This window comes from Haplochromis burtoni, unplaced genomic scaffold, assembly GCF_018398535.1.
Source record: "Haplochromis burtoni strain Fernald_Lab_line unplaced genomic scaffold, NCSU_Asbu1 Contig_90, whole genome shotgun sequence".
NCBI classification, from domain to species: Eukaryota; Metazoa; Chordata; class Actinopteri; order Cichliformes; family Cichlidae; genus Haplochromis; species Haplochromis burtoni.
This window is the reverse complement of record NW_024582451.1, coordinates 1337374-1364362: the sequence shown is the minus strand read 5'-3', so window position 1 is coordinate 1364362 and position 26989 is coordinate 1337374. Positions and strand designations below refer to the sequence as shown.

The 26989-nt window shown below is 38.7% G+C and overlaps 2 protein-coding genes across 11 annotated transcripts in view; one reads left to right on the top strand and one right to left on the bottom strand.

The window, feature by feature from the left end:
* LOC102290413 (sodium bicarbonate cotransporter 3) overlaps nt 1–15515 on the top strand; it is a 64465-nt gene extending 48950 nt beyond the window's left edge. For 6 of the 9 annotated variants that reach the window (XM_042222660.1, XM_042222659.1, XM_014335279.2 and 3 more), the window contains 17 exons: nt 1286–1373; nt 1476–1622; nt 2061–2167; nt 3245–3419; nt 4373–4506; nt 4600–4845; nt 5364–5469; nt 6047–6208; nt 6751–6864; nt 7211–7372; nt 8101–8352; nt 8574–8642; nt 8881–9054; nt 9255–9392; nt 10476–10576; nt 11391–11507; nt 13116–15515. In XM_042222660.1, coding sequence (XP_042078594.1) covers nt 1286–1373; nt 1476–1622; nt 2061–2167; nt 3245–3419; nt 4373–4506; nt 4600–4845; nt 5364–5469; nt 6047–6208; nt 6751–6864; nt 7211–7372; nt 8101–8352; nt 8574–8642; nt 8881–9054; nt 9255–9392; nt 10476–10576; nt 11391–11507; nt 13116–13197 — 2374 coding nt within the window. In that variant the 3' untranslated portion in view covers nt 13198–15515. Of the gene's footprint in view, nt 1–1285; nt 1374–1475; nt 1623–2060; nt 2168–3244; nt 3420–4372; nt 4507–4599; nt 4846–5363; nt 5470–6046; nt 6209–6750; nt 6865–7210; nt 7373–8100; nt 8353–8573; nt 8643–8880; nt 9055–9254; nt 9393–10475; nt 10577–10897; nt 10937–11390; nt 11508–13115 lie in introns of all 9 variants that reach the window. The other 3 variants (XM_042222665.1, XM_042222661.1, XM_042222662.1) reach the window with 2 other exon arrangements.
* Nucleotides 15516–17399: 1884 nt separating this feature from the next.
* Nucleotides 17400–26349, bottom strand: LOC102289800 (homocysteine-responsive endoplasmic reticulum-resident ubiquitin-like domain member 2 protein). Of its 2 annotated transcripts, none has more exons than XM_005927644.2 (9): nt 26239–26349; nt 25488–25761; nt 23753–23830; nt 21506–21619; nt 21201–21325; nt 20358–20471; nt 19972–20259; nt 18930–19044; nt 17400–18369 (listed from the first exon to the last, which is right to left on the bottom strand). In XM_005927644.2, exons 2-9 carry the CDS (start codon nt 25632–25634, stop codon nt 18199–18201), a joined length of 1152 nt encoding a protein of 383 aa, XP_005927706.1. In that variant the 5' UTR covers nt 25635–25761; nt 26239–26349; the 3' UTR covers nt 17400–18198. The 2 variants fall into 2 exon arrangements, with proteins under 2 accessions (XP_005927706.1, XP_005927707.1); XM_005927645.2 differs by having other exon boundaries at nt 26226–26308.
* Between the last annotated feature and the right edge of the window lie 640 nt (nt 26350–26989).

The window sequence follows — 26989 nt, the reverse complement described above, 5'->3', positions numbered from 1 at the left end:
CTATCACATTGACCTACTATAACCTGTGGATTTACCATGGCTGTGATCATACACAACCCTTTGCAATGCCTGGATACAAATCTTGAAACATATAATTGGGCAAAAAATTAGTAGCATGGTGTACAAAAATGTGGGCAACGCTTAGGTTTTCTTTTTCTAATCAACACGGGAAGAAGTAAAGCGATCAAAAGAAGAAACAACAAGGCTGATGGCTTAACAAACATAAACATAAACAATGCAAATGTGAAAAGATGAACTAGTAGGGCTGGGCTATATAGCCCCGAAATGATATCATACTTCGCAATAAAGACATTAATGATGATGTAGAAAAACATACTGAATGTTTTATGGGAGATTGCAGTAAGTAGCAGCTAGTGCAGACAAAATGAAGGGCATTCTTCACCCTTATTTTTGTCACTGGTGTCAGACTGTCTAATTTGAAGTGTGAATCTATTGCTGCAAGGCTCTTGCAGTGCCATTGTAGTGATGCAACATAAGTCAATTGCAAATAAAATAAAAAAAAGTACCCTAGGTTTTTTAGTTTCGCAGTTTTCGTTGTCTTCTGTTATTTTTATTACTCGTACTTAACTGCTGTGTGGATTTAATTTATTCAACTTATGATAAACCGATTCTTTACTAGGACACTCTATTTTAATCTTGAGTCATATTCTTTCCTAGTTAAATAAAAATAAACTGAAAAAACTTTGACCAGTTTCTTAAAGCCGTGCTCATCCGCTGCTGTGGACTGCAAACAAAAGTTAACCACATCAGTAATTTCTATCCACTGTCTGCTCTGTCTGTCATATGGAGGGCAAATAGCCAGATCCAGCATTGCTCGGTTGAGTCATTTGTTTATGTTTGGGTCGCACCTCACCAGCTGTCGGTATCTCCTCCTCATGTGGCTTCTTAGCTTTGATGCAATCAACAGTGTATTTTTACCTCAAGTGATGAAACAAATTTGCTTCCACCTTTAATTATTTTTCTTGCACATTTTTCAAAGTGTTGCGCTTTGTTGGTGGTGTAATAGCCAAAGTACTTCCATACTTGTAAAGTAGCCCCCTTAGGTGAGGTTAGCTGAGGTTCTGCTCTTGATCTCACATGTCTGGGCTTGTGCTGTTGTTGTGCCCTCTAGGGAGCATAAATACATAGCATGAGATGACACCTTTTTTCTTTTTTTATTTCGGAGCTACGAACCAGCTCCTCAAAAATTTAAGAAAGACTGAATGCAGTTTGTATCACTGTCATCAGTTTAAGTGTATTTAATTAATCTGTTTCTTGTTGAAAGGTTTCTTTTCCTGCTTTTGGGTCCTCACGGCAAAGGACCACAGTACCATGAAATTGGCAGATCCATGGCCACGCTAATGACAGACGAGGTGAGAAGGACACTGCCATTTATTTGAATTTTATCTTCTTTTATCTTTTTCAAATGTTAATTGAATTGTGCAACCATTCTCCAAATATATTTCATTTTCTAGATTTTCCACGACGTTGCATACAAGGCCAAAGACCGAACTGATCTACTCTCTGGGATAGATGAGTTCCTTGATCAGGTGACTGTCCTTCCTCCTGGAGAGTGGGATCCCACAATTCGAATTGAGCCACCCAAGAATGTCCCATCTCAGGTAAGTTCGGATCTCTACCACATTTTATATCAGGTGTATCTACTGAATATACATTTAAGTGTCCATTTTCATTTTAAACCTAGCCTAAAATGACATGACTGTAACAAAAATATAGAGAAAATTGCCTGGGATACACTGATGCATTAATGATTCTAAAACTGGCCATAGGTGTAGATCTCTTTGTTAGTCTTGTGATAGACTGGCAGCCTGTCTAGAGTTCAGCTTGGGTAAACAGTTGGATAAGTCATTAAGAATACAACATCTTTCATACTGTACTTCCATATATACAAGTCTTATAAACAGTAACATGTTGTTTATATGTCACATTTAGCTTTATATCATTATAATCACAGTAAGAGAGGCACCTTAAACGAAGAGAGAGGCCTTAAAAGAATTAAAACATATGGAACATATTGTTTTAAACTGTCCTACCTGCAGATAAAGAGGAAAATACCACTGCAGCCCAATGGCAGTGCACCTCCAGCTGGAGAACTGGAAAAGGAGGAGGACCATCATGCAGGGCCTGAGCTGCAGAGGACTGGGAGGTGAGTATGTAATGGTGACATTATTAAACATCTATCCAGTCAGCTGCTGTTCCCTGTATGGAAGTGACTTGTTCTGTTTATTGTTCTGTTTATCATCTTGAGTTGCAGGGGTTTGTTTATGGTCCTAGGATGCTCTAAAATGAAATTTCTGTGAATTCAAAGCTATCAGCCAAATAATTTTTTCTAACAGAGCTTTTATTAAAATTTCAAATGGTATGAAATGTGAAATTTTAGAAGCACGACATTAGTTTGTTTGAGCAGATACATTACTCTGTTAAACTGAAATGTCGACATTTATGGATAACTGATACCACCTATCCACGGGCCACACACTGAGGACAATGTGTTTATTGGCAACCTCAGACTGACACACACTCATGTCTGTTGCAAGGCACTGTATTATTTACAGAGTCACGCTCCCTTTCACTGCAACTATAAAAGGCTTGTGCTATGAGCGAGCTACTCAGGGAAAGCTGAGCGTAAGAAAGTACAAGAAGCTAATGTTAAGGGAAAAAAAATGAAAACACGGGCTCTGTGAAAGAATCAGCAGGGGCTGTGAAGGACAGCAAGAGAGGTTATTTCAGAGGTGTGAGGGAAAGTAAATATAAAAAAAGACCTCACAGGAAGGCTTTTGGATTGGTGTTAGAGAAAAGAGAGGAGACGATATACAAGGTGAGAAATGGATTTGAGAAATAGAAAGGCAAAGGAAAAACAGGCAGAAAGAGGCTGAGTGGTCAGTAAGTAACATCAGACAGCATCTCAGTGAAGCCAGAAACATTAAATTAGTACATTTTAAGAACATCGGTTTACAGCTGACACTGTTACAGTAAGAGTCTTTTCTTTAGTGCTAATAAGCTCTGAACCAGATGGTCACATGATCCACCACAGACACTTAGATACTTAGCTTCATATTAATTGAGTTTTTGTGACAGTAATACTCTTGAAGCTTCCACTCTTCACATTTCCTGATTGAAAATATGTTGAAGTTTGCATTTTTTTTTTCTTACGGTAATTGTAATTACATTACATTCAATTTGAAAATTTCAAGCACTAAAATCTGCTCTGGGAATCTTCTAGAATTTTCGGAGGTCTGGTCCTGGATGTCAAGCGGAAAGCGCCCTTTTACTGGAGCGACATCAGGGACGCTCTCAGTCTGCAGTGTCTCGCTTCTGTCCTTTTCCTTTACTGCGCCTGCATGTCTCCTGTCATCACATTCGGGGGTCTGCTTGGGGAGGCGACAAAAGGCAACATAGTGAGTCATAAAGCTTGGCACTTAAAAGTCAGTATTTGATCGCTTCATGGGTTCCAGTGGGCGTAAAAGCCCTAATCCCTTAGTCGTGTTATAGTCGAACGTTTGGGACTATTGCTACTACATATTGTGATTTTTGCACTGGCACTTCAGATTGGTTCTGTGAGGGTATTGTGAATGACGGAAAGCAAATACCCCAGTTCCACAGAATCCTAAAAATGGCCTGTATTTATATAGCGCTTTACTAGTCCCTAAGGACCCCAAAGCGCTTTACATCCTAAACGCTCCATCGTAAAGTGCAAAAATCTGTTCTTTCTACCATCCATAATAGTGTTATCAGTGTTTTCAAATAAGAAATCCATTTCACGGTTTGCACAATTTTAGCTAAATAATGCAGCACTCTTACACTAGACAATAAGATGGGATCAAATGCACACATGTTACACACAACATGTTTCTGACCTCTTTAAAACACGTGTATGAGCAATCAAAATAAAAAAAAATGTTACATAAAATCAAACTATTAATACATTTCACTTCTTTCTTTTTGTTACCATACAAACTGTTTAGTATAGTGTCTCTTTTTGTGGTTCTCCCTGTTCTCTCTCACTGTCTGCTTCTCTTTCATCCAGATGTCTGTGCTAGGCCAGGGACTGTTGGCACAGACAGTCTGTGTGCTGGTGTGTGTAATGCGTCTAAATAAACTCACACGCTGCACAGACATATGACTTCGGACAAGTCAGCAGTGTGGGAACATTTGAACAGTTTATCTAGCCTCTCAGACGCAGCCCATAATGTCTGTTTAATCAAAGCTTTATGTTCTGGTCTGTGGTCTCCTCCTCATCTGTTGCTTTTCTCCTTCAGCCTTTCCCTCTGTATCCTCCTTTGTGCAATTTCACCTCCCCAATCCCTCCTTTCTTATTCCCTCACTCCACTCCTCTCCTCTGTCTCTACAGAGCGCCATCGAGTCTCTATTTGGGGCATCACTGACAGGAGTAGCATACTCCCTCTTTGCAGGCCAGCCCCTCACTATTCTTGGCAGCACGGGGCCTGTTTTAGTATTTGAGAAGATCCTCTTTAAGTTCTGCAAGTGAGTTTGAGCAAGTTTGCATTGTAGTAAAAAAATGCTCAACAGTGTTTTATGTTGATTCCCATTGTCTAATAGAAATTCTTTCTTTCCCAGGGACTATAGCTTGTCCTACCTGTCTCTACGGACCAGCATTGGTCTGTGGACTGCCTTCCTGTGTATCCTCCTTGTGGCCACAGATGCAAGCTCTCTGGTTTGCTACATTACCCGCTTCACAGAGGAAGCTTTTGCAGCATTGATCTGCGTCATCTTCATCTACGAAGCTCTAGAGAAGCTCTTTCATCTGGGAGAATTGTACCCTGTCAACATGCATAACAGCTTGGACAACCTTACTCTGTATTCGTAAGTACTGAGATTTAAGTTACATGAATGATTAAAGGTCCATTTGTTTATTATTGTTTGCTCAGTATTATATTTTTTGAATTGTTTTCACAGGTTGCATTAAATTTAGCTCTTCAAATTGCTGTCTCTGCAAGAGTGCGTTAACTGATAATGAGAGAGGTTAAAATTTATATTATCTTCTTCTACGACTACTTCAGCTGACTGGTTTACTGGGAAAACTCTAAAGTCTTATTAAATTTTCATTTAATTTCTGATTTGTAACGGGCTTTGACACAACCTCAGAGGGACATGTCTGCCCCTGGTCTCAAAGTAGGGACTTTCCACATTTTCTATTACAGTCTTTAAATTAAATTCCAAAGCATCACATAAAGTAGTTCCTTCTTAAGGAAAATATAATTTTACCCGGCAGATACACTGTAGCATGTACTTAAAGTTTGCTTTAATTGAACCTTAAACATTATTTCTCACAGAAGGCTCAAGGTACAGACGTTGCTTAGTTTTGGATCCTCTGTCCCCAGGTGTCAGTGCTCTCCACCAGCAAATGCTACAGATGAGGTCATGCAGAAGTGGAACCAGTCCGGATATAGTCCAGACTCTATCGAATGGAGCAGCCTCAGTGTTTCAGTAAGACTAGCGCACAGTGACCTCTAGTGTAAAAAGCAGAAATTACAAACACAGTTTTAAAATTGGAGAGCAAACAGTGAAGCTTAATGTTGACTTCATGCATTGAATCTATGTAGAGCACATGCCATAGCTTCCCCAAGTAGCTTTTATACCTGTGTGTGCGTGTGGTGTGTCTCCATTGCTCTACAATTTTCCCACCTAAACACTTGCTAGCAGTGGAGTTTCTCTCTTCGAGTTGCTCCATTGTCTTCTAGCTGATTTCAAAAATGGCACCAAAAGAAGTAGCCAGAAATGCATGGAAGGAAAAGGTGGTGCTGTTGTACTGTGAAGTTACATCAGTAGGGAGGTGTGTGTCAGGTTAGGGTGTAAGTTACTGCATAAGGTTTCAGAAAGGTTTGCCATTACATACCTACAGCGTAGATTTAACACAGAAGTTCAATTCCACTATAAGCCAATAGTCTGCATTATATAATTCACAATTTTAGTCATAAGCACAACCCTCAGCAATACATCTACCTCTGTCATACAGATGATTCATTAAATTACCAATTTTTATCCTTTTTCTTCTTCTTTAAAGACGTGCAAATTGCTCCATGGAGACTTTGTGGGTCCTGCCTGTGGTCACCATGGGCCGTACATCCCAGATGTTCTCTTTTGGTCTGTTATCCTCTTCTTCACAACCTTCTTTTTGTCATCATTCCTCAAGCAGTTTAAAACAGAAAGATACTTCCCCACCAGGGTGAGATGTTGGGCTTAATTTGTTTATGTATGTTACTTCTTTTGTAAAACGCAGCAAAAAGAAGCTTTTAAAAGACAAAAGAAAGCACGGTTTAATCCCTAATCATGTAAAATGATGTTTAAATAGTACTATTTGAAATATGAAGCATCAGATCTGTAACATCACATGTCATTATATGTTTTGTACACCTGGTGCACGCAAGTGTGGGCAGATTAACCTAAAAGGTTCTGACACTATGTAAATGTTTGTATTGAGTCATTAGTACAGGAGCAGACTCATGTTCAGAAAGAAGAGATCTTCCTGCATCCTCCCACATAGTAACATCTACAGTGTTATCACTCGGTGTAGGCCGGTGTTGGTATTGTGTAAACTGTAAAATGTGCAACAATTACTTTGATGGAGCTGTACCTACAGAAGGAAATTATATGAAGTTAAGCAGCTTCGTTTCTTTGCTTTAGGAATACATTTATAAAGGGTGGCTGAAGGCACATGTCAAATCCCTAAATAAATTAATCTATTTTGTATATGTGTGTGTTACATAGGTGCGATCCACTATTAGTGACTTTGCAGTGTTTATAACCATCATGATTATGGTGCTAGTGGACTACCTAATGGGGATCCCGTCTCCTAAACTGAATGTTCCTGACCGCTTTGAGGTAGGCATATTGTTCATCTGCATTGCTCCATTTATTACTATTGAGTACATTTTTACAGATCGTAGCTATTATCTTCTGTAAGCTTTAAATAAAGTATATAATCTGTAGATGAAGTAAAGGTTTTGTAATTCTATTGTATTTTACTCAAGAGTTTCTTTACAGTGTTAGCAGTCTCTTCTCAGAGATGTAAAAGTACAGATTGTGTGTGCTTAAGGCTTTCATATACAAAAGCTCTTGCTGGAATAGTCTAGATTCTGACCAACACATTACAAGTAATGTGTAAGATAAATATTCTCAGTTAGTTCATACCTTATATACTTAATGTGGCTTGCACTTTTCCCCTCAGCCAACTTCAAAGAACAGAGGCTGGCTAATGGATCCGTTAGGAGAAAACCCTTGGTGGACACTGCTGGTGGCAGTACTTCCTGCCATGCTCTGCACCATCCTCATTTTTATGGATCAGCAGATCACAGCAGTCATCATCAACCGCAAAGAGCACAAGCTGAAGGTCTGACTTTTATCTGAAAGTATTTTGAGAAAGCTTGTGATAGGGTGCCAAGGGAGGAACTGTGGTACTGAATGAAGATGTCCGGAGTGAGAGAAGTATGCTAGGGTACTGCAGCATATGTATGAGTACAGCGAGACAGTGATGAGGTTTTGCTGTAGAAGTGACAGAATGGTTCAAGGTGGGGGTGGGATTACATCAGAGATTGGCTCTGAACCCCTTCTTGTTTGCAGTGGTGATGGACAGGTTTGACTGATGAAGTCAGGCAGGTGGAAAGGTAAAGATGTAAGGAGTAGAGTTAGTGAAAGTGGATGAGTTTAAATACTTGGGGTCAGCATCCAAAGGAATGGACAGTGCAAAAAAGAGGTGAAGAAGAGCGTGAACACAAGTGTCAAGGGTGATTTGTGACAGAAGGACAGCAGCAAGAGTGAAATGGAGGGTTTACAAGATAGAGGAAGAGCAGTGAGAGGGTTTATGGATGTAGAGAAGGAGGACATGCAGAGGGAAGGAAGAGGACGGTAGAGAAAGGTGGTCACTCCTAAAGGGAGGAGCTGGAGGAAGTATAAAAAGTTTCACAAAATTTATTTTAATTTTTTTTTTTTTTTTTTTTTTTTTTTACAGAAAAAGGCAAATAGCTGATTGATCACAGTGAATGAATCTGTCACAAAGATTTTTCTCTTCAGTCTTGAAAGTTTGTGTATGTCCATGCCTCTACTTCTCGTATCTTACAGAAAGGATGTGGCTATCACCTGGACTTGCTCCTCGTGGCAATAATGCTGGGCGTGTGCTCCATTATGGGCTTGCCGTGGTTTGTGGCTGCAACCGTCCTCTCCATTTCCCACGTTAACAGCCTGAAGGTGGAGTCCGGCTGCTCCGCACCGGGAGAACAGCCCAAGTTTTTGGGAATCCGGGAACAGCGAGTCACGGGATTTATGATCTTTGTCCTGATGGGTTGTTCTGTCTTCATGACATCAGTGCTCAAGGTGCGATGGGGTTGTCAGTGAAATAATATTTGCTTCCCCCTGTAAATCACTGTATATAATAATGTCTTTTGATTATTTGACACAAGTTGCGTTAATTCCGTGTAAACTAACTAATGTGTTGTCACCTAGCACAAGTGTGTCATAGATGTTTTCAGCTTTTTGCTTCATGTACCGTAAGTTAAATATTTTCTAATATGTTGTTTGATTTGTGCTTTCGGCAGTTTATTCCAATGCCGGTTCTGTACGGAGTCTTTCTCTACATGGGTGTCTCTTCCCTCAAAGGCATTCAAGTAAGTCTCTCCCCTGCTGTCTTTGAAGATAGTGCTGCCCTTCTATTCAGAACAGAGCAGGAGTCTGGAGCTGTTAGTAAAGATAAGTTTGCCCCCTGCTGTTGCAAGCCTTTAATGGTAATTCAGAGTCCTTGGGAGCTTCTCTTATTAAATGTGTTTCCTCCTCTGAATAATCTATTAAGTGATACTTTCATGCATTTGTATTTCTTAACTGTTTCACTGACTCTCTTTACTCTAGTTCTTTGACAGAATCAAACTGTTTGGCATGCCTGCAAAGCACCAGCCTGACCTGATCTACCTGCGCTATGTGCCACTGTGGAAGGTCCATATCTTCACCCTGATACAGCTCAGCTGTTTGGTGCTGCTCTGGGTAATCAAGGTGTCTGCAGCAGCTGTTGTATTCCCCATGATGGTAATGACTCAGCCTTACTTATTTTATCACTTCATTTTTACTGGAGAAGAGTTATAGAAATGTTTTTAATGTCACAGTTATTGATCATTCATCTGTATGTTGTGCCAAATAACAGTATAGCAGAGGGTTTCTTTTATTAGTAGATATGATTTTATTGTGTCATTCCTTTACTTTATGTTTGGTTTCATCTGTAATTCTAGGTTCTGGCGCTGGTCTTTATCCGAAAGCTTCTAGACTTTTTCTTTACCAAGAGAGAGCTGAGCTGGCTCGATGACTTGATGCCCGAAAGCAAAAAGAAGACTGAGGATGATAAGAAAAAGAAAGCGCGTGAAAAGCTGGTAAAACTCATCTGTTTTCCATAAGTGAACATCACAAGTTTATTTGTAATTTGAATTTGAAAGAAGTTTTTTGCTTTTCTTTGCATTAACAGAAAGTTGGCTGTAGCAGATTTTGTGTCAAAAATGGGGAAGGCGATATTTTACTGGGATCACTGGACAGAAAAAACAATCATATTAACTTTTGAGCATGATGTTAATGACAGGAAGCAAGTTCTAAACCATGACAGGAAATGTATCCAATCACAAGCCTTTTCCAATGATAGTAACTAGTATACAGAACTAATAAATAAAAATATTAGTTCTGTATACTCAAGGTTTCAAGGTTTGATAGGATTAAGGATTAAGCAGACAGCCTTGACCCTGAGAGTGGAGTTCAGAGCATCTGTGAAGAGCTCATGCCTGTGCTCCTTCTGTGGAAAGAACTTAAAAGTAAGAGGAAAGAGCTGGAGGGTAACAGCTGACTATTTTCAATATCTACTTGAAGGTCACAACCACTTCTGCTTCCAAATGATACAAAATTAAAACTGCTCCTCAGTTACAAAAATTTACTAAATGAGATTTTGTTTTCTTTCTACTGTACTTCAAGACATGCACTGAAATGACAAAAATGTAGTTATCCTTTGTTTTTCTTCCTAATTTGCATTTAAACAGTAATACTGCAAAATCTCTCCAAATGCTCCATCTGTCTTTGTTGTAAACAACAGCTTTCCAGATCGTGTAAATCCTTCTGAAGCTCAGATTGGAAGACAGTTTAATTATACTACAATTCGAGTGGGTGCCTTAACAGTGGATCGAATCAAATTGCTAATTAAATTGCTATATAATTGTGGCAACTAGGCAAAATCAAATGGGTATATTGGTCTTGCAAGCATGGCTGTTATGGAAGAAGAGAGTTTTGAATCAAGTACTTTCAGTGCTACACAGCCACGGGAGACCAAAACCCAATATAATATAAGCCCGGGCCAATAAGCCAGATGTTAAAGCTGATTTAAATATGAATAAAACTGTGAGACTCAATTGTTGGAGGATGAACCTCACTGCAGTAATAACTAGTTTTTAAACTATAGATGCATTTGAATCTAGGATGAAGAGTCCGGACTGGAGGAAGAAGAAGAGATGGGGATTAAGGACACTTATGAAGACTCAAACCGGCTCAAGATCCCAGTGAAGGAACTCTCAGGGAGGTGAGTAATGCACTCTATAAAGCATCCTTAAAATGTCAGATTGTGGGATGGAGAGCTGAATCTTCTGTAAATTTTCACTTGGGAGTGAAGTGTATTCATGTTAGTGACCGTAAATCTCACATACTACTATAATATTTTTATCTTATGGCCTCATGGCTAAATATATTTAAAAAATTTTTGATCCAGATAAATAAAGATTTCACTAATTTCGTATGTCTTGACTTCTGCTGTGTCTAAACTTAAAAAATATGTTTTTATCTACAGCTTGAAATGACAATTTAAAGACTGGTCATCAGCTGTGTGTTATGTCCATCTTAACAGATCATACAGAATAGAAGTAGTGACCCACAGCGTCCCATTGTAAGAAGAGGTAGCATGGCTGTGTGTACAATGACGATGATAATAATAATAATAATAATAATAATAATAATCTCTGACCCACATTGCTGCATATTAATAATGATAATAATAATAATGGATTGCATTTATTATTTATTTATTATTTGTTTTAAGGTAAAAAGGTCTATGATAGAATGATTGCCTTATCTAATAATATGCATACAGTCAACTCTCAGGATACCCCTTTACCTAAAACGCAAACAGCTCTTAATACATGTTAACACAGAAGTTTGTTTGTGGTCTGTCTGGTCAGCCATTCTGTGTTGTTAACTTGGTTTAATCTCTAATATATGCATGTTTGCGTCTGCCTCTCCTGCACTGATCCTGTCCTGCTGTCTTGATGTCTACATGCCTGTCTTCTCTTTTTGTTTCTGTTTGTGTGTGTGTGTGTGTGTGTTTTCATTTTGGCATGTAGTTCTGACACTGACCCCTTGGTTGTAAATATCTCTGATGAGATGGCCAAAACCGCAGTGTGGAAAGCAGTGAACTCGAGTGCAGAGTCTTGTGTCCAACCTGTGAAGCTTAGCGGAAGGTAGCTATGCCATCTCCTGGAGTTTTCCAGAGCCCCGTCACCCAACTCTGTTACTTCAATATGATATGCTCGCTAAAAACAAGAGGGACTGCTTGGTAGTGCTATCTTAACGTACGCTGTAGTCAGAAACTGAAGCTAGTTACTGCCTGGAAGTCCACAGCGATTGCAGTTTTGAGTGTCGGGAATCAGTTTAATCCTGTAAAAGAAAAGATAATAGTTCCTGTTCCTTTTAGATCCCATAGCTGTTAACCTGACTTGAGTTGACAGGAATATATTTGCAGCAAAATGGCATTCCTCAATAACAGTTTGACATAGTTTGCACAGTAATGCATGTCAAACTCTGATTCGGTTTCCTTGGAAAGGCAAAGGGTAGGAAACACTTAGAAATAATTACTATTTATCACCTGGTTCCATCGGACTGGATTCTGATTGGTCCCACATTCAGACTGCACCCTGTTTCATTTATCCTAAACATACTTGCTGTCATGATGTGTATCTCCTAAAGTCACAAAGATTTTTACAATTTGTTTTAGGTATCTTGAAAAACTGAGTAGGTGTTTTGATGCAAAGAGGAAAAACACAGTACTGTGCAAATGTCTTGTGCTACCCCTTATTTCCTTATTTCAAGGAGACAGACTTCCTTGTTATTTTTTGAAGTGGAATTGAACAATAGTTTTGCAGACTTTCCAAAGGAATTTCAATGTTTGTATTTTTTGCTGCTTTCAGTCCAGTCCTCGTATCTGCATTCTTTTCATAAGAATGTTTCTTTTGTTGTTTGTTTGTTTGTTTGTTTTAATCCATTTATCACTGATCTATGAATCACCAAAGCATAAAAAAGGTACCTAATTGAAGAGATGAACCAGTGTTGTGTTGATGTGAATCAATTTTGAGCTTTATAGTTAGACTGCCGGTGACAAAGAACCTATTACATAAACACATAATTTGCTTTCATTCATTTATTTAGTTCATTTTGAAAAAGAACCCAAAGATTATCACAGTTTGACATTTGTTGGTTGGTTTCCAAATGCTTTTCTACATCTATTTCCCATCTTACTACCAAAATATGCAAAAATATGTGGTGGTTGAAGACTTTTGCATTGCACTGTAAACAGCTTTTTTGAGTTACGTGTATATTAATTTCACTAGATTTATCCATCCATCCATAGATGTCTTTAGATTTGGGCACAAATCTAAGTTTCAAACATCTAGGGACAAAGACAATCAGACACAGAATAAAGACAGATAACCTCCCAAGATTTATCCACTGTCTTCTTGCCTTGAATAGAAGTCCTTACCCTGTGGGCCACTTCCTTGTTTTTTTGTGTTGTTTAGTTTTGATTTTTAAAAACAGATCCTAACTTGAAGTTCGGTCTCTAAAACCTTTGCACAGTGCTTTGTGTTGACAAATCTTTTGCCACAGTTCTCTCATTAAGTCCCATCCTTACCAAGTTGTACTAAAGCTGGTAAAGTCTTGTAAGTGTTTGTAATTAAGACCTATCACTCCTCTACCTGATAGAAATCACACATTTGTAGTTGCTCACAACCCTTAACACCTCCATGAATCTGCCTACACACTCATTTTCTCTCTATTTGTTAATCCCTGAACAGCCAGGAAAAGGTGGCCTGCGTTAGAGTCGACGTCAGCCCAGACACACCTGGAAGAGACTCCACTACCGAGACGTTCCTGTAATAAATTGTGCAGAACTCCTTTTGTCCTCAATACCTTCTCCTTCACAACACTTTTACCACACCGATGGACGCAATCTTAGAAGGAAAGGGGACACACTGAACTGGAGCAGCACAACCTCTCTGCAGAGCTCCTTCAGGGCAGCAGATGAGCTCCCTTAAGGATGCGAGTCTTTCTTCAACACACGTCTTGAAGTCCTTCATGTACAGAATGTGTACGAATGGTTGCCAAGATGTACTATAAAGGATAAAACTCCAAGAAACAAAGGAATTCTGCTGTAACTGCCCACCGATGTTCACTGTTCAGAAATTCTCTCTGTCTAGCAGCCATTTATTACTCATTTGAAGCACAGACACCAAAGGAAGGGGCCTCACTGGTGGGGGTGTTCAACTGTGTGAATTTTACTTTTAAACCATCAAAACTTTTATTTATATTTATATTTTACTTTTGTTATTTTAGCTGTTCATTTTACTCTACTTTTTCTTTCTTGTTAGCGTTCTCTGTTTCTATATATTTAAGGTGGAACTGAGACCTTTCACTAAAGTACACCAGCTTTGAAACCTTTTTGATTAAAGCCATTCAGGTACTGTCAGCTCCAGATAATTCTATTTTATATTTAGTCTGGCACAATAAATGACACAAACCAAAACAGACAGAGGTACATTCAGATACTACTACTGCACCACACTAATATTACTGCGTACATCTTTGTCAGATTTGCTCATGAATAATGTCTCCTGTCTCTAGGGGAACCCTCAGTATTGATACTGCTGCTCAAAATTAGTTTTTACTGTAAAGCCTCACTGTTGATAGTGTATGTGATCTTACTGAAATATCACGCGTATGTGTACTGTGTTCTTTTCGTTTGTAATATTGTAGAAATCTACTTCAGAGGCCATACGAAGTCTGTACTGTATCGTAAGCACTTTGCCAGTATAGTTTCTTACCTAAGATGAATTATGGTGTGTTAATAAAAAGGTTACTCCTCCTCCCTCTGTATTTATACATCAGTCATTCAAATTTTAATTATACAACTCAGGAATCTTGAGTGATTTCTGACTGTTGTCATTTGATATTTTAACCCTCTGGCCACTGTGTTTCTCTCATGGCTGTCATCACAACTATTTTACCTAATGCTGTAAATCACGACATATACAAAGGTGCGAAGAAATGAGAGAATATTTGTGACCCCCCAGATAGCAGCACCTGTTTTTATACTGTCTATATTATTGTATTATTATTACTGTATGCGTGGGTGTGTGAGTACGAGCGAGCGTGTGGTATAAAGATAATTTGTTTAGCGTTGCAAATCATAAATCATTTTATGCAAAATATTTCTACTGTATATGTAAAAGAATATATTATATTCTAGGAATTCTTATTTTGCTGACAGCAGTCCTGTTTTAGCAATAAGTGTTCCATACTGTGCAATTGACGGACTCCTGAACTTGGCTAATATTCAGGCAAGGAATTATTCATCAAACGACTTCTGTGTATGTTTAATCTGCTCTGTCTGTGTGTAGCTACAGTGACTATACGGACAATAGCTTATGTGCCTTGTTGAAGCTCTTTGTGTCTAGTACTGATAGTTTAAGTGTTCAGAAGAGAGGTACGGGCATACGCGGTGGCACCCAAAGACGGATCGTAGAGTGAACGAGGACACGGCTCTCCCTGTCGTAGTGTAATGCCATGTCTGTGTGAAGGTTGTAGCCTGAGCCATTGACTCAAAACAGTGTAGTTCAATTTATTCTTCCATTTAAAAATGTAACTAAATACTGTTTGTCAGTGTGTTTGTGTGTTCTACTATCACAGCTAGTGTTTGCTCACAACATAAAAGCTCTGTAATCAATTTTGAGGTACTGTTTCTTTTCTAAGTGATTAGTGTGTGTCAAAGTGTTGTGCCGTCAACATCCAGAAAGAAGTGACATCTATGTTAATTTATATATTTGATTAGTGGGGAAAAATGATTCATGTGTGGTTATTTCACTACATATGTGGACGTTAAAATGAAATGTAAAATGTTGTCATTAGTATCATCAGAGACGGTTAACGTCCACCAACCAGCTAAGAATTTACGATTCCTGTTGTTTATCTTGTTTTTCCACATTATGAGGTTCGATTTAAGATGCATGAATCTGGATAAATGATCAATAATGTGAAGGAGTTTCTGGCCTCTATTGTCACACCAACAACACAGAGTAGAAAATGCATTTGTTTTGTACAGACATCAGTGAAGCACACAGCGTCCAGTTGTTAACTTGAACGATGACTCTTCTGTCATGGCTGATTGTTGAAAAGCAATAAAAAGGAATACAAGGTGATTTTTCTTCTGTCTTCATTAAAAAAAAAAAAAAAAATACAGATTTTTTCATTAGTTTAGGATTTACGGGTCGCATTTTACCTTATATTGATAAATAACTTTCAGTCAACATGATTTAAAACCCAGAACTGTGAAGTGCACTCACTAGGAGCTATATTAGGTACATCTGTTAGCAGTCACTTATTTCTCATTTAAAGCATAGTTAGGACAAGTTTTAAATGAAGGAAAAACTGACTTTTCTGCACAACCATCTCTGAGATTTACAGAGAATAATCTGAAAAAGAGAAAATATTGTTTGAGTGAAAATGTTCAGTTGATACCAGAGGTCAGAGGCAGACTGCTTCAAGGTGACAAGAAGGCAAAAAGCAACTCCTCGTTACAGCCGGGGTATACAGAATCTTTGAATGAACAGCAGGTAAACCTTGAAACAGAGGCCATAGTAGATGAGGGTCCACGATGAGTGTCACTCCTCTCAGCTGAAAACAGTAAACTGAGACAACATTTCACACAGGCTCACCAAATTGTTGATTTCTGCTGCCACACTCGGTTAGTAGGATCAAAATTTGGCACAAACAACATCAAAGCATGGATCCATAATGCTTTGTATTAATGGTTTAAGCTGCTGCTGGTGGTATAATGGTGAAGCGGATATTGTTTTGCACACTTTTGTACCAACTGAGCATTAAATGACAAAGCTTGTTACTGACCAGTTTTGCCCCCGTTTTGACCAGAATGCCTCCATCCAGCAGGAAAAGGCGTCACAGTGCTCAAACGAGCTCAAACTGCTTTCTCGAGCATCAACACAAGTCTTTTTTTTTTTTAGTTTTTGAAGACAACCGGATGTTTTTCATTCTGAAGACAAAAGGTGGCAGCAGAGATCTGTTATAAACCACTGCAGACAAATACAGCAGGCACTTCTTCAGTTTTATAGTTCACACAGCAGTGGGTTCACCACTTAATTGGTCAATTAAACCTCTTCTGGGGACTAATAAGCTCCTTTTTCTCCACTTAGTTTCTAGGAGCCCGTTAAAATACAAATAAAATGCATTTTTGTTTTCTTGCAAGCTATAAATTCATGTGCAAGGTCAGCATAAAGAGAGGTGCAATCCGGAATAGGTGGAGATATGTGGATATGCATATTTATTATGGTCTAATAATTTGGTTTGACTAAAACTTGGCCTTATGTGACATTTCAGCTGTGCATGTTCTCCTTCATGGTAAAGTACAAGTCAACATGAATACACTATATGCATCTGTGCCCGCTGAATGAAGGACGACGCGCAATAAGCCTGTTTTTAATGTTACAAAGAAAGAAAAGAGACACGGAGGAAAGAGGTTAAACCTCTTGAAGATGTGTCATTGAACAGCACAAGAACTGAGCAAAGGACAGTTTGACAATATGTTTGACAAGGGAAGGGCAAATGTGTATTATTAGTTCAGGACTTTATTTTTAATCATGTTCTTTCATGAGTGTACATCAGCTTTAATGTCTTACGCAAGAAACCATGTCATGGAAAAGATTTCAGATACTTCACTTTGAAGTACTGCCAGAAATGAAATCACAGTCCCAGCAGTTTATTCGGGTTATTAAATGAATGGTTACAGTAATTTTAATTCTACTGATTGAGCATTATATTTGAGCAGCATGTGCCCAGCACTGTTTCAGGCCCATGCATCCGGACCAGAGCTTGCACAGCAGACGCTACAATAAATCATTCCAGTAAGTATTCACTTCAAGTTTTCTCTTTATTAAAAAAAAAAAAAGGATCTTCCGGCTACAAAATGTATTGCAATTTGTAGCCCAGTGAAAAATAAATTCAGGATATGCTTCTCAGTCATTATTTGTGTTCCTGTGTTGACCTGGTAGAAACGAATAACCACGTGATTAAATTACAATAAAAAGGATTTTAATAAACGTTAGAATTGGTCATTTTCAGAAAATCCAGAGACGCACAGCAATCAAAAAACAGTGAGATTTTTTTTATTGTCTTCTCAACAGCCAGAACTTCAGTCAAAATAATAATTTCTTCTGTCATTCAGTAATCTGAGACTGTCTGAAAGCATCGTTTCTCCTTAAAAAACAAACAAACAAGAAAATCACACGTTACCAGCCAGCATCACTGGGTTTCACTTAAACACAGTACAAATGTGTTTCATAAAGTCTTGGGCCAAAATAACTCATGTATTACAGGCGCTACATGATTCACTATTAATCACTGAAATTCAGCTTTTACACTAACGTGGCTCTTTTAAAATGTCTTATTGTAATATAACGACAATTACAAATAATTCATTACAATTCGAGCAAAACAACTATTTCAACAATGGCTTCTTACAAAGAAAAAATAAGGATTTAGGTGCCAAAAACGCAGCAGTTAATTGTCGTCCCTATGTTTACATGCCGTCGATAGCAATCAATTCATACACCGTGAACAAACTTCTCGTTGGTTAGTTTAAAATATTTGTCTTTGTTCAGACAAACAAAACAACTTGACGTAAAATTGCCGTTTTTTCCTTTTTTAAATCGGCCTGCTGTGGTTCTGCTCAAAGTTTCACGTAGACTATTGGGAAACTGTAACACTGCATTGTAAAAGAAAGAGTTTCCCTAACCTGGAGAGATATTCACCCTCCTCTTAAAGAAAATGCTTCGGTGGGGAACTGTGGCAGCACATAGTGCTTGTGGTTCAGTTAGCGCCGTTTGGTGGCCCCTCTGGGATGAGTGACATGAAAAAGGTTATGATGAATGACCATGTGGAGGACAAGAAGCCTGTGTGGGGGGCGCTGTTAGGATCTTCCGCTCCTTCCTCTCCGCTTTCCCCATCCTCATCATCAGAACCGTCATCCAACACTCCTTCCTATACGAGGGAAGTCAAATTACAAGAATCAAGTGAGATTATATCTCCCTGACGCTCAGTGCACAAGATTAGGCAAGAATATATGAGTCATATTTGACTGTGAAATGAGATATCCACTAAATTAGCTTCAGGCATAACGCCCCACACTTTATCTACATACTTAAAAAACATTTCTTCATTCCCTTATGAAGTCAAAATGCCATTTTAGTGTTTTTAGCTCATCTTTCCCTTCCACTAGACTGGCAAATTACATTTTTTTCTAACCTAATTAAAACAACAACATAAATAACAGACCATCTGAAATCAAGTAAATGTCAAAAAACTGTGATTGACCCCAATTGACCTCATTTTCATGATCTTTGTTGTTTTCTTAAATTGAGCAATCTACAATACAATACCACTGTTATGAGTTATTAAAGAAGAGTGGTGTACTATATCGTTCAGCTATCTGGAAACTGGTACTTCATTTCACAGCTTATACTGCAGATAAAAAATAAATGATACCGATAAGAATCCAATCAGTTCTGAGGAAAGCACCAGTGGATGAGAGAGACAGTTACCATTTCTTGTAAGTCTTGGTTTTGTGGCTCTCCCTCGGCATCATCCTGATTGGCTCCGTCTCCGGGAAGCTGAAGTTCGTTCTCCAGGTTAAACGGAAACCAGCCGGCCTGATGCCTGCAGGCAGAAACAACGAGAAAAGAAATTACAAATGTTTCACAGTGTTGGTCATATCAACTTATTATTCATTATACTCTTGAGTAATCTTTGAGGTACTTATAGTGTGGTATGAAAATAACAAATCCCTGTCGTGTCTACAAAATATGTTTTATAAAAATTCTAAGAGCCTTTAATGTTAAGATAAAGGCAAAATATATAAAATTAATGCATTGTAAAAATTGAAACTTCTGTTGAGTCTTCATAACTTTAAAATTCAGGTACTTCTTTCCAGTTATATTAGGGGAAACACAACAGAGAATCTTCAATGCAGCGCCGCGTGAAGACACAGGAAATCGCTCTAATCAGAGAGCATTCAAACATTGTGGCCTTCATTGTAAAGGCAACCATTTTTTAAAGATAAATGCTTTCCGGAGAAAAGCATTTATCTATTGTTGTGAATTTCGATGTGAGATGAGACCGAGTATCACCCACAATTAGTGCCTTTTGTTAAAGTACAAATCCAAAAAGGCACTAACAAAATCATGAGACCCAACAATGCAGTAACAGAACAAACACTACTGTAAGTACAGACAGGCAAGATTTCCGAGTATTTCTTAGAGTATATAGAAAATAAATTCGATAATTTATGTGACTGTTTCTTAAAATATCCATTTTCTTGTTTTTCCCTACGCCTGGAACGATGTAGCATTCTGGTACCACAAGAAAGTAGCGATAAAAGCACCTTTGAGTCATTTGTCAGCCACTATATTAAACAATACCAGAATCCAACAAGATGTAAACTCTCCCAGTTAAAGCTAGCGTGTCACCGCGCGTGCTGCAAATACGCTTTATTTCAGTTTCAGAGTTTGAAGAGTGTTTTAGTGTAGTTCGGGTCACTGTATTGTAATGACGGGCATTTAAAACACATGTTTAAAGTAAACTCACAGGTAAAGCACCAGCATGGCCATCATCACCATGACAAAGCGGCTGAAGGACGAGTAGAAGTAGACTATACTGAGTAAGATGGCAGCGCGTGAAAATGTGTACACCCAATCCAGCCAGTCCCGATTGAGCTCTTCCTCGTTCAGGATCTCCCCTCCTTGGGCATTCATCTGGACTTCTGGGTTGCCGTGGCGACCCACTTGGGGTCGTTGACTCTGGGGATGGGACTGGTTAGACTGGGTCGAGGTCTGGTCGGGCCTGAGGTGCTGAGAGGAGGCGGCAAGTAACTGACTAGAGGATGAGAGACAGATGGTGGTAACACTGTTTGAACACGGTCCTAAAAACCTTTGTGTTTTTAAATGGAGAGACTAAAACACAAATGGACTTACTAATGCATGTAGTACTGCCTGGCATACAGCTGCTGCCACCACATGAGTGTCATGGGGTTGTAATAAGCGGGCATATTTGCGGGAGGCATCGACTGAGCAGAGTGTTGGTTCCAGCTGGAAAAAGAGGGTGCAATACGAAAACAGTGACATTCTCCATTTTTGGAGAAGAGGTTTTAGTCAGAGCCAAAGGAAAAACATCAGCATTGTAATCAAATTATTACCGTTAATACTGTTTATTCAGTCAAATATAACCAATGCTTTTGTTTATCACATGGCCAGACATAGCAGGAAAACACACCCTCACTAAACCAGAACAATTCATCCATGTGTAAACAACCTCACTAGGATTGTTGGGAGAAGTTTTTATACACTCAACATGACAACATTATATATCAGTAAATTTGGGTTTTTACTGATTTCTGCATAAGTTTTAATTTATTTGGGATTTTTTTCCAATCTATACAGGCTCAAATATACACACACACTCAAAAAGCCTTTTTATAAGTGGTGCTGAAGGTTCTACAGTGTCTTTTACTTTGGCGGGGTCTGATTAATCGTCATAAATAAGTACAGCTGGTAGTTTCTCTTTGCCAGCATAAAAAGGATTAGGATGCAAGCACTAATTTGATTGACAAAATTTAAGACGCAATGTGCATAAAGTTGCCAAGTCCAAATCATTAAGATTGTTATGTAAAGTGTCTTGAGTAACATGTTAAAACTACTTAATAATGAAGTTTATAAGCAGGTGTATTTGCATTGTTTTTCTATTTTCATCATTAGTTGGTCTAGGGAAACAGTTTCCTGAACTACCCTTCACACCTGCACTGCAGTTCAGTAGCTTACCTGTACATAAATTGTGGATACATCTGGTGGTAAGGGAAGGATCCAGCTCGGTGTCTGAGTCCATCACTGCTCCCTCCCGTAGAGGAGTGGCTATCCTGACCAACTCCATTGGAGTTCTGAGGGGCCTGTAACCAGAGAGGGGGGGAAAAAAAAAGTTCTAGTTTCTTGCTCGTCCAAACACAAAGGCAAGTGACGTTTTTAAATCTCCAGAGATTTGCAAATTACAGCAGTTAGGGAGCTGATGAAAGAAAATATGGCGATGATGAAATGAAATGCAAGGTCTAAGAAGCACACGGCTGACCCACCGTGGGACGGGCTGTGCTCTCCTGGGGCTTGTTACTGCAGCTGCGGGTGGGCTTTGGGGAGCTGGGAGGGGTTCGTGAGGCGCACACCAGATGGAGCATATGGTACTCGTCCTGCTGTAGAAGCCAATAAGAGCTCATTATTAAACACAGCTTAAGTGCAGCATGTTCTTTGGACTTGTTATTTTTAAACCTCAAGAACACTTCAAAGCGCTTCTAAATCTATTTTGTGGACATTTGCTTTATTAGATTAATGCAAAGACAAGAATACTATACATTAAGCTTTTCTACAAGGCTACAGATCTAAATCCTTCAAAAGAGTTTTCCAAGTTACTATCTTTGTTAATTACTTATCTAGATATACCTTAATCAGGTGCTGGAAAACTTAAAATGTTGCTTTCAGGTTTAAACAAGACAAAATTAACACGAGGGAAGCGACTGTTTCTAAACAAATCAGCAGTAACTCAGCATCCCAGCTTAACCTGTGATAACTGAAACAAATACACGATTGGTTTTTTTTTGTATGCCATTCCCCATTTATGTACACATTATATGTATGCATGTTTTGTATGCTGTTTATTTACTGCTGCATAACTATTGCAAACTGAGCTGCTGCCTATTTTGGCTAAGGACAACTTCACAAAAGAGACAGGACATTTAAGATTTGCAATGTTCCTGCTCAAACACAAACATATTAATAATACCTACATAATATTTGAACATATTGAGTTTCTTTACAAAACAGCATGCAATTATAGGAAAGCCCATTATAAAATGCATTACTTTAATAGTGGCCTAGAGATGAAGAAGAGAAAAAAAAGTGGAACACTAGGTAATAAAACATATTAAAAAATCAATTAAAAGAGAACAACATAAAAAGAAGGAACACAATAAAGTCTCATTAGAGCTGCAATATACCTGTACACACTGTCTTGCTTTGCCCCCTCCTCCATTCTACTCTCTTTTTAGTGATGATATGTCGGCCAGTTTTTCGTTTTCAAAAATCAATTCACTAGACTTGAATTTACCTAAAAAAGATCAACATGAACATTAAAACTTTTTTCCCCTCAAGACTTTGTCATTGCTGTGCCACCTATGGTTGCATAATCATTGTTGCAGGTTACACAAAGAAAACCAGGAGGAAAAGTCCTTCACAGCAACAAATACAAAAGTGAAGTCACTTCGTGCCGATAGCAGAAAAATGGGTCAACCTAAGAGTTGCCTAATTTTGCAGGAATCAACATGAAGACTCATTGACATCCAGTAATTGTGTATAAGGAGGCTTTGTTTGCACAAGCACCGAATGTTCCAGTGAAATAAATAAAGATTACATAAGCATGACAAACTACATTCACTGGACACTTTATTAGGTACAGATCTTTGTTAATGCAAATATCTGACCAACCAATCACACGGCAGCAAATCTGTGTATTTAGGCATGCAATCAGGCTTTAGTTCAAACTGAGCATCAGAATGGGAAAGAAAGGGTTTTTCCCCCGCTTTTTAATCAGCAGTTCCGGCTAATGCTGGTGGTAGCGTAGTGGTGTGGGTGATACTTTGGGAACCTTAGTACCAACATTTAAACACCACAGCCAACCTGAGTATTAGTACTGATCATATCCATCCAATCACAGTGTACCCATACTCTGATGGCTTTTTCCACCAAGATTAATGTGCCGTGTCACAAAGCCCAAATCATCTTAAATTGGTTTCTTAGACAGGACAGCACAGTGACACTGTACTCAAATGGCCTCCACAGTCATTGGATCTCAGTCCAGTAGAGGGTGGTAGTGGTAGAATGGGAGGTTCACATCATGGATGTAAAGCCGACAATTCTGCAGCACCCGTTTGATGCCATCATGTCAACATGGACAAAAAAAAAAAATCTCTGAGGAATGTTTCCAGTACCTTGTTGAATCTATGCTGCAAAGAGTTATGCAAGTTCTGAATGCCAAAGCATGTCCAACCCAGTACTAGCAAGGTGTACCTAATAAAGTGTCCTTTGAGTGCAATTCCAGTTTATCTCAGATGTGTGGGAAGGTGTTTCTGTGTAGGCTACATAAGTTCTTCCACACCATACTCCATTCTACTTTGAGTGCAGAGAGACTCTTTTGTTGAAATTTTAAACACAGTAAGGAACAATTGCCTGATACATTTTTGTAAATCAGGCAGTTTAAATCTTGTGTGCTGTAGACTTGCTAAACTACATGGACTTTAATAAATCCTATGCCTATAACTACACAAACTTACCTTTCTGAGCACATCTTTTAAGGTAAAATGATCCAGCAGGAGCTTTCCAGAATATACCAGCCTCTGGTCTTTGGAGCTCTAAAAATAAAAAAAAAGGATAACGATAACTGGGTCAAAGAAGGAAGCCTATGTATAATGAACAACACCAAGAATCTAGGTTGCTCAGTTTTGTTTTACATTTTTAAAAGGGTAAAGATGCCAGAAATACAATCATATACTGAAATAAAACAGAGTTAACGGTTAAATGTACATGATCACAGCATTAAAGGGCAGAAACTTTCTGTGAATGAGTGATAAGGATTGGTTTGTAGTAACCTCAATTGGGATAAGTGGGTCTTAAGAGTGGATTTAGCTCTCCTGACTACAACAAGGTCAGAGTGTGATCCTCTTACAGCTTGCATTCACTCTACAGTTGTTAAAAAACACATTTTCTCTTTTAGATCCTGGCCATCTTACAACTGGAAGTGGAAGTATTTTCTTGTTTTTTGAGATTTCCAGAAATAACTTCCCCCTGAGTTACACAAAAATGTACAGGCATTTGGATGAACACTCTACAGCTTTATCAGAATGCAGTTTGCTCCCATGTATTTAATTTGATTGCATCAAAACAAGCCGAGAGCACAGAGGAAGCAGAGCAAAGTCAGATTAGCAGCACAATAAAGCCGGAATATAAACGCCTTCCCTTCATTGTGACGTCAAATCTACAGCCTCCAAGGCTCTTTCAGCTACAAAGAACCTCATTTCTTTCCCTTCAGAAAAAACATCAAGGTTAATGATCTATGTCACTCAGTGATTATTCAACTGAGTGACATAATATGACTCATGAGGGAACTCAGCAGAACTCACAAAGCAAAAGTAAGCAAAGCAAAATGAAGGTTGAGACTGTGTGAGAGCTAAAAATCAAAACACAGTTAAAAGGCAACAGAAACAACAAAAAATGCAATTCATTCTCAAAACTGTGTAACTGTGAAACTCATATGTAACACACGGGGGTATGCAGGCCATTTCCTGCCTGATATGTGTAGCATAATGCAGAAAAAAATCTGGTAATGATATCAATACACAGTTTGTCCAGCAGAGCGGCTTTCACTGCAGTGTTTGCAATACTGTCACTGTCTGCAGCATATGGAGCAGAATACATGTCACAGCACCATTATGTATCAGTGTGTTCGTTGATTTTGTAACTCCAACATATTGCGTGTGTCATTCATATTACTATTAACTGAAAAAGGCAAGAAAACACTTGTTACACTTGTTCCATGTTATGAGTATCTTTCTAACCACATAACTATCTCCCAACACTGCAGTGTTTCTCAAAATGTGGGGCATGAACGACCAGAAGAAAAATGTGAAGTTGAATGAGTGTAATGATTTTTTTTAATCATTACAAGGGAATAACAAAAACAAGAGTTTGCTGATGCAATAGTTTCCATTTAATTAAAATTCAATTTTAATCGTTCTTTTTAAATTGTAAATTTTTGATTAAAATAGCCAGAAATACAATTCTGCTAACCTCTGAAGTGAAGCATACCAAAACGTTTGAGAACTACTGCATTACTGTATGCCATCAAAACAAATACAGTAGTAGTATTACAACAGCAGCTGCTGCTCCTACTTCAATAACAGTGATCAGCTGGTTTGGATAACAAAAGCAAAGTAGGAAAGTGTTACCATGATCAGAGGGAGTCAACCTCTTACATCAACAGCTTTGATTAAATAAGGGTGAGATACTTACAGGTTTACTCGGGTACACATCAGACAGGTGAGCTTTGAGTTTCTCCACAGTCCAGTTCTGGTAGCAGTTGATTGTCTGGTCATCATATTTCTGGTTGGGAGCCCTGATCACAAGGGTAACAGGATTGTCCACAACAGCTTGATCCATGACTCATTTGTCTTCAGTGGAAAACAAGAGAGAAAGAAGATCTGGACTACGAAGTGTATGTCCTTGTTCCAGCTCTGTTAGTTTTCAAATAGGTTCCTGGCACCATCGAGGGGAAAAAATCTCACAGCTGGAAGAAACAGAAATGACAACATGAGTTTAGGGTTGCCCAGGTGGCATAGTGACATATTACGTAGTAAAATGAAGCAAATAATAACAGCACGGGAAAAAACGGTTCAATATTTTCCGACAGAGAAAGAAGAGTTATTCGTTTTTATCCTGTATTCGCCCTGACACACATTGAACCACACATATATTTCATTACAGCTACAACACTCGCGACAACATTGTAACAAGCTCCCGAACTAAACAATAGCGCTAAGGACAAAGTGATATGCTCTAACAGAAAACTAACGCTACATTTTGTCAGGGGTAATTAATGGATGGCTAAGCTAACGTTAGCTTTAGTAGGTTCTCTGCTAGTAACAGCAGTCAAGTCAAGCTAAAAAAGTTCTCGCCTTGGATAACTACCCGCCCAAATTACAATGATCTAGTTGTAGAACGGTGTTCTTGTAAAACTAAGCTATGATGTACCTGGTTAACGTACCTGGTTTACCTCCGGACAGCAAAATGTTGTCTAGTTGGCTGAACGGACTGAACCTGGTTGTCATACTTCTTTGATGGATTTCGGAAGGTTGTCAACATTCGACGTTATACTTATTACTGCCACCTGCTGGACTTTAGTGTGCGTTACAACAAAGACACGCTAAAAAAGACTGTGGAGATGTACGTTTAATATACATTTCAAAGGAGTCTCTGCAGTCCTTTGAAACAGCTTGTAGAACCTCTTGAGCAGCAATTCTTCAAGTAGTATTTTCTGTATGGCCCTATCAGTCTCTGATATTGCTGAAGAGGAATTTTGGCCCTCTCTTCTTTACAAATCTTCTTAAGGTCACTGAAGTTTGCAAGCCTTTGTTAATATACTAATGTCTTAAGATCCTGCGACATGGCCTCACGTTTGACTCTAAATACTTTGGTATACAGAGGAGTTCATGGTTAACCCAATGACTGCAAGTTGCCCAGGTCTTGTGGCTGCAAAACAACCCCAAATCATCAATCCTCCTCCACCGTGTTGTTGATATGAGGTATTTGTGGTGATATGCTGTGTTTGGTTTCTGGCATATGTGGTGCTGTACTATAAGCCCAGATGCCTCTTTGGTGTCATCTGTTCAAAGGACATTGTTCCAGAAATCTTGTGATTTGTTAAGGAACTGTTAATGAAATTTGCGACAATAAGCCATGCTACAATGTTCATTTTAAAGTTTATATTCTTTTCTGGCAACCTTTCCAAACCAGCC

Bases quoted from the DNA above. Each gene is read 5' to 3' on its own strand.
- LOC102289800 (XM_005927644.2), bottom strand. From the start codon at position 25,634: ATGGATCAAGCTGTTGTGGACAATCCTGTTACCCTTGTGATCAGGGCT. The intron at 21,326-21,505 runs GTGGGTCAGCCG...CTCTGGTTACAG, and splicing joins AGAGCACAGCCCGTCCCACG to GCCCCTCAGAACTCCAATGG. The intron at 20,260-20,357 runs GTAAGTCCATTT...CTCATCCTCTAG, and splicing joins AGGCAGTACTACATGCATTA to TCAGTTACTTGCCGCCTCCT.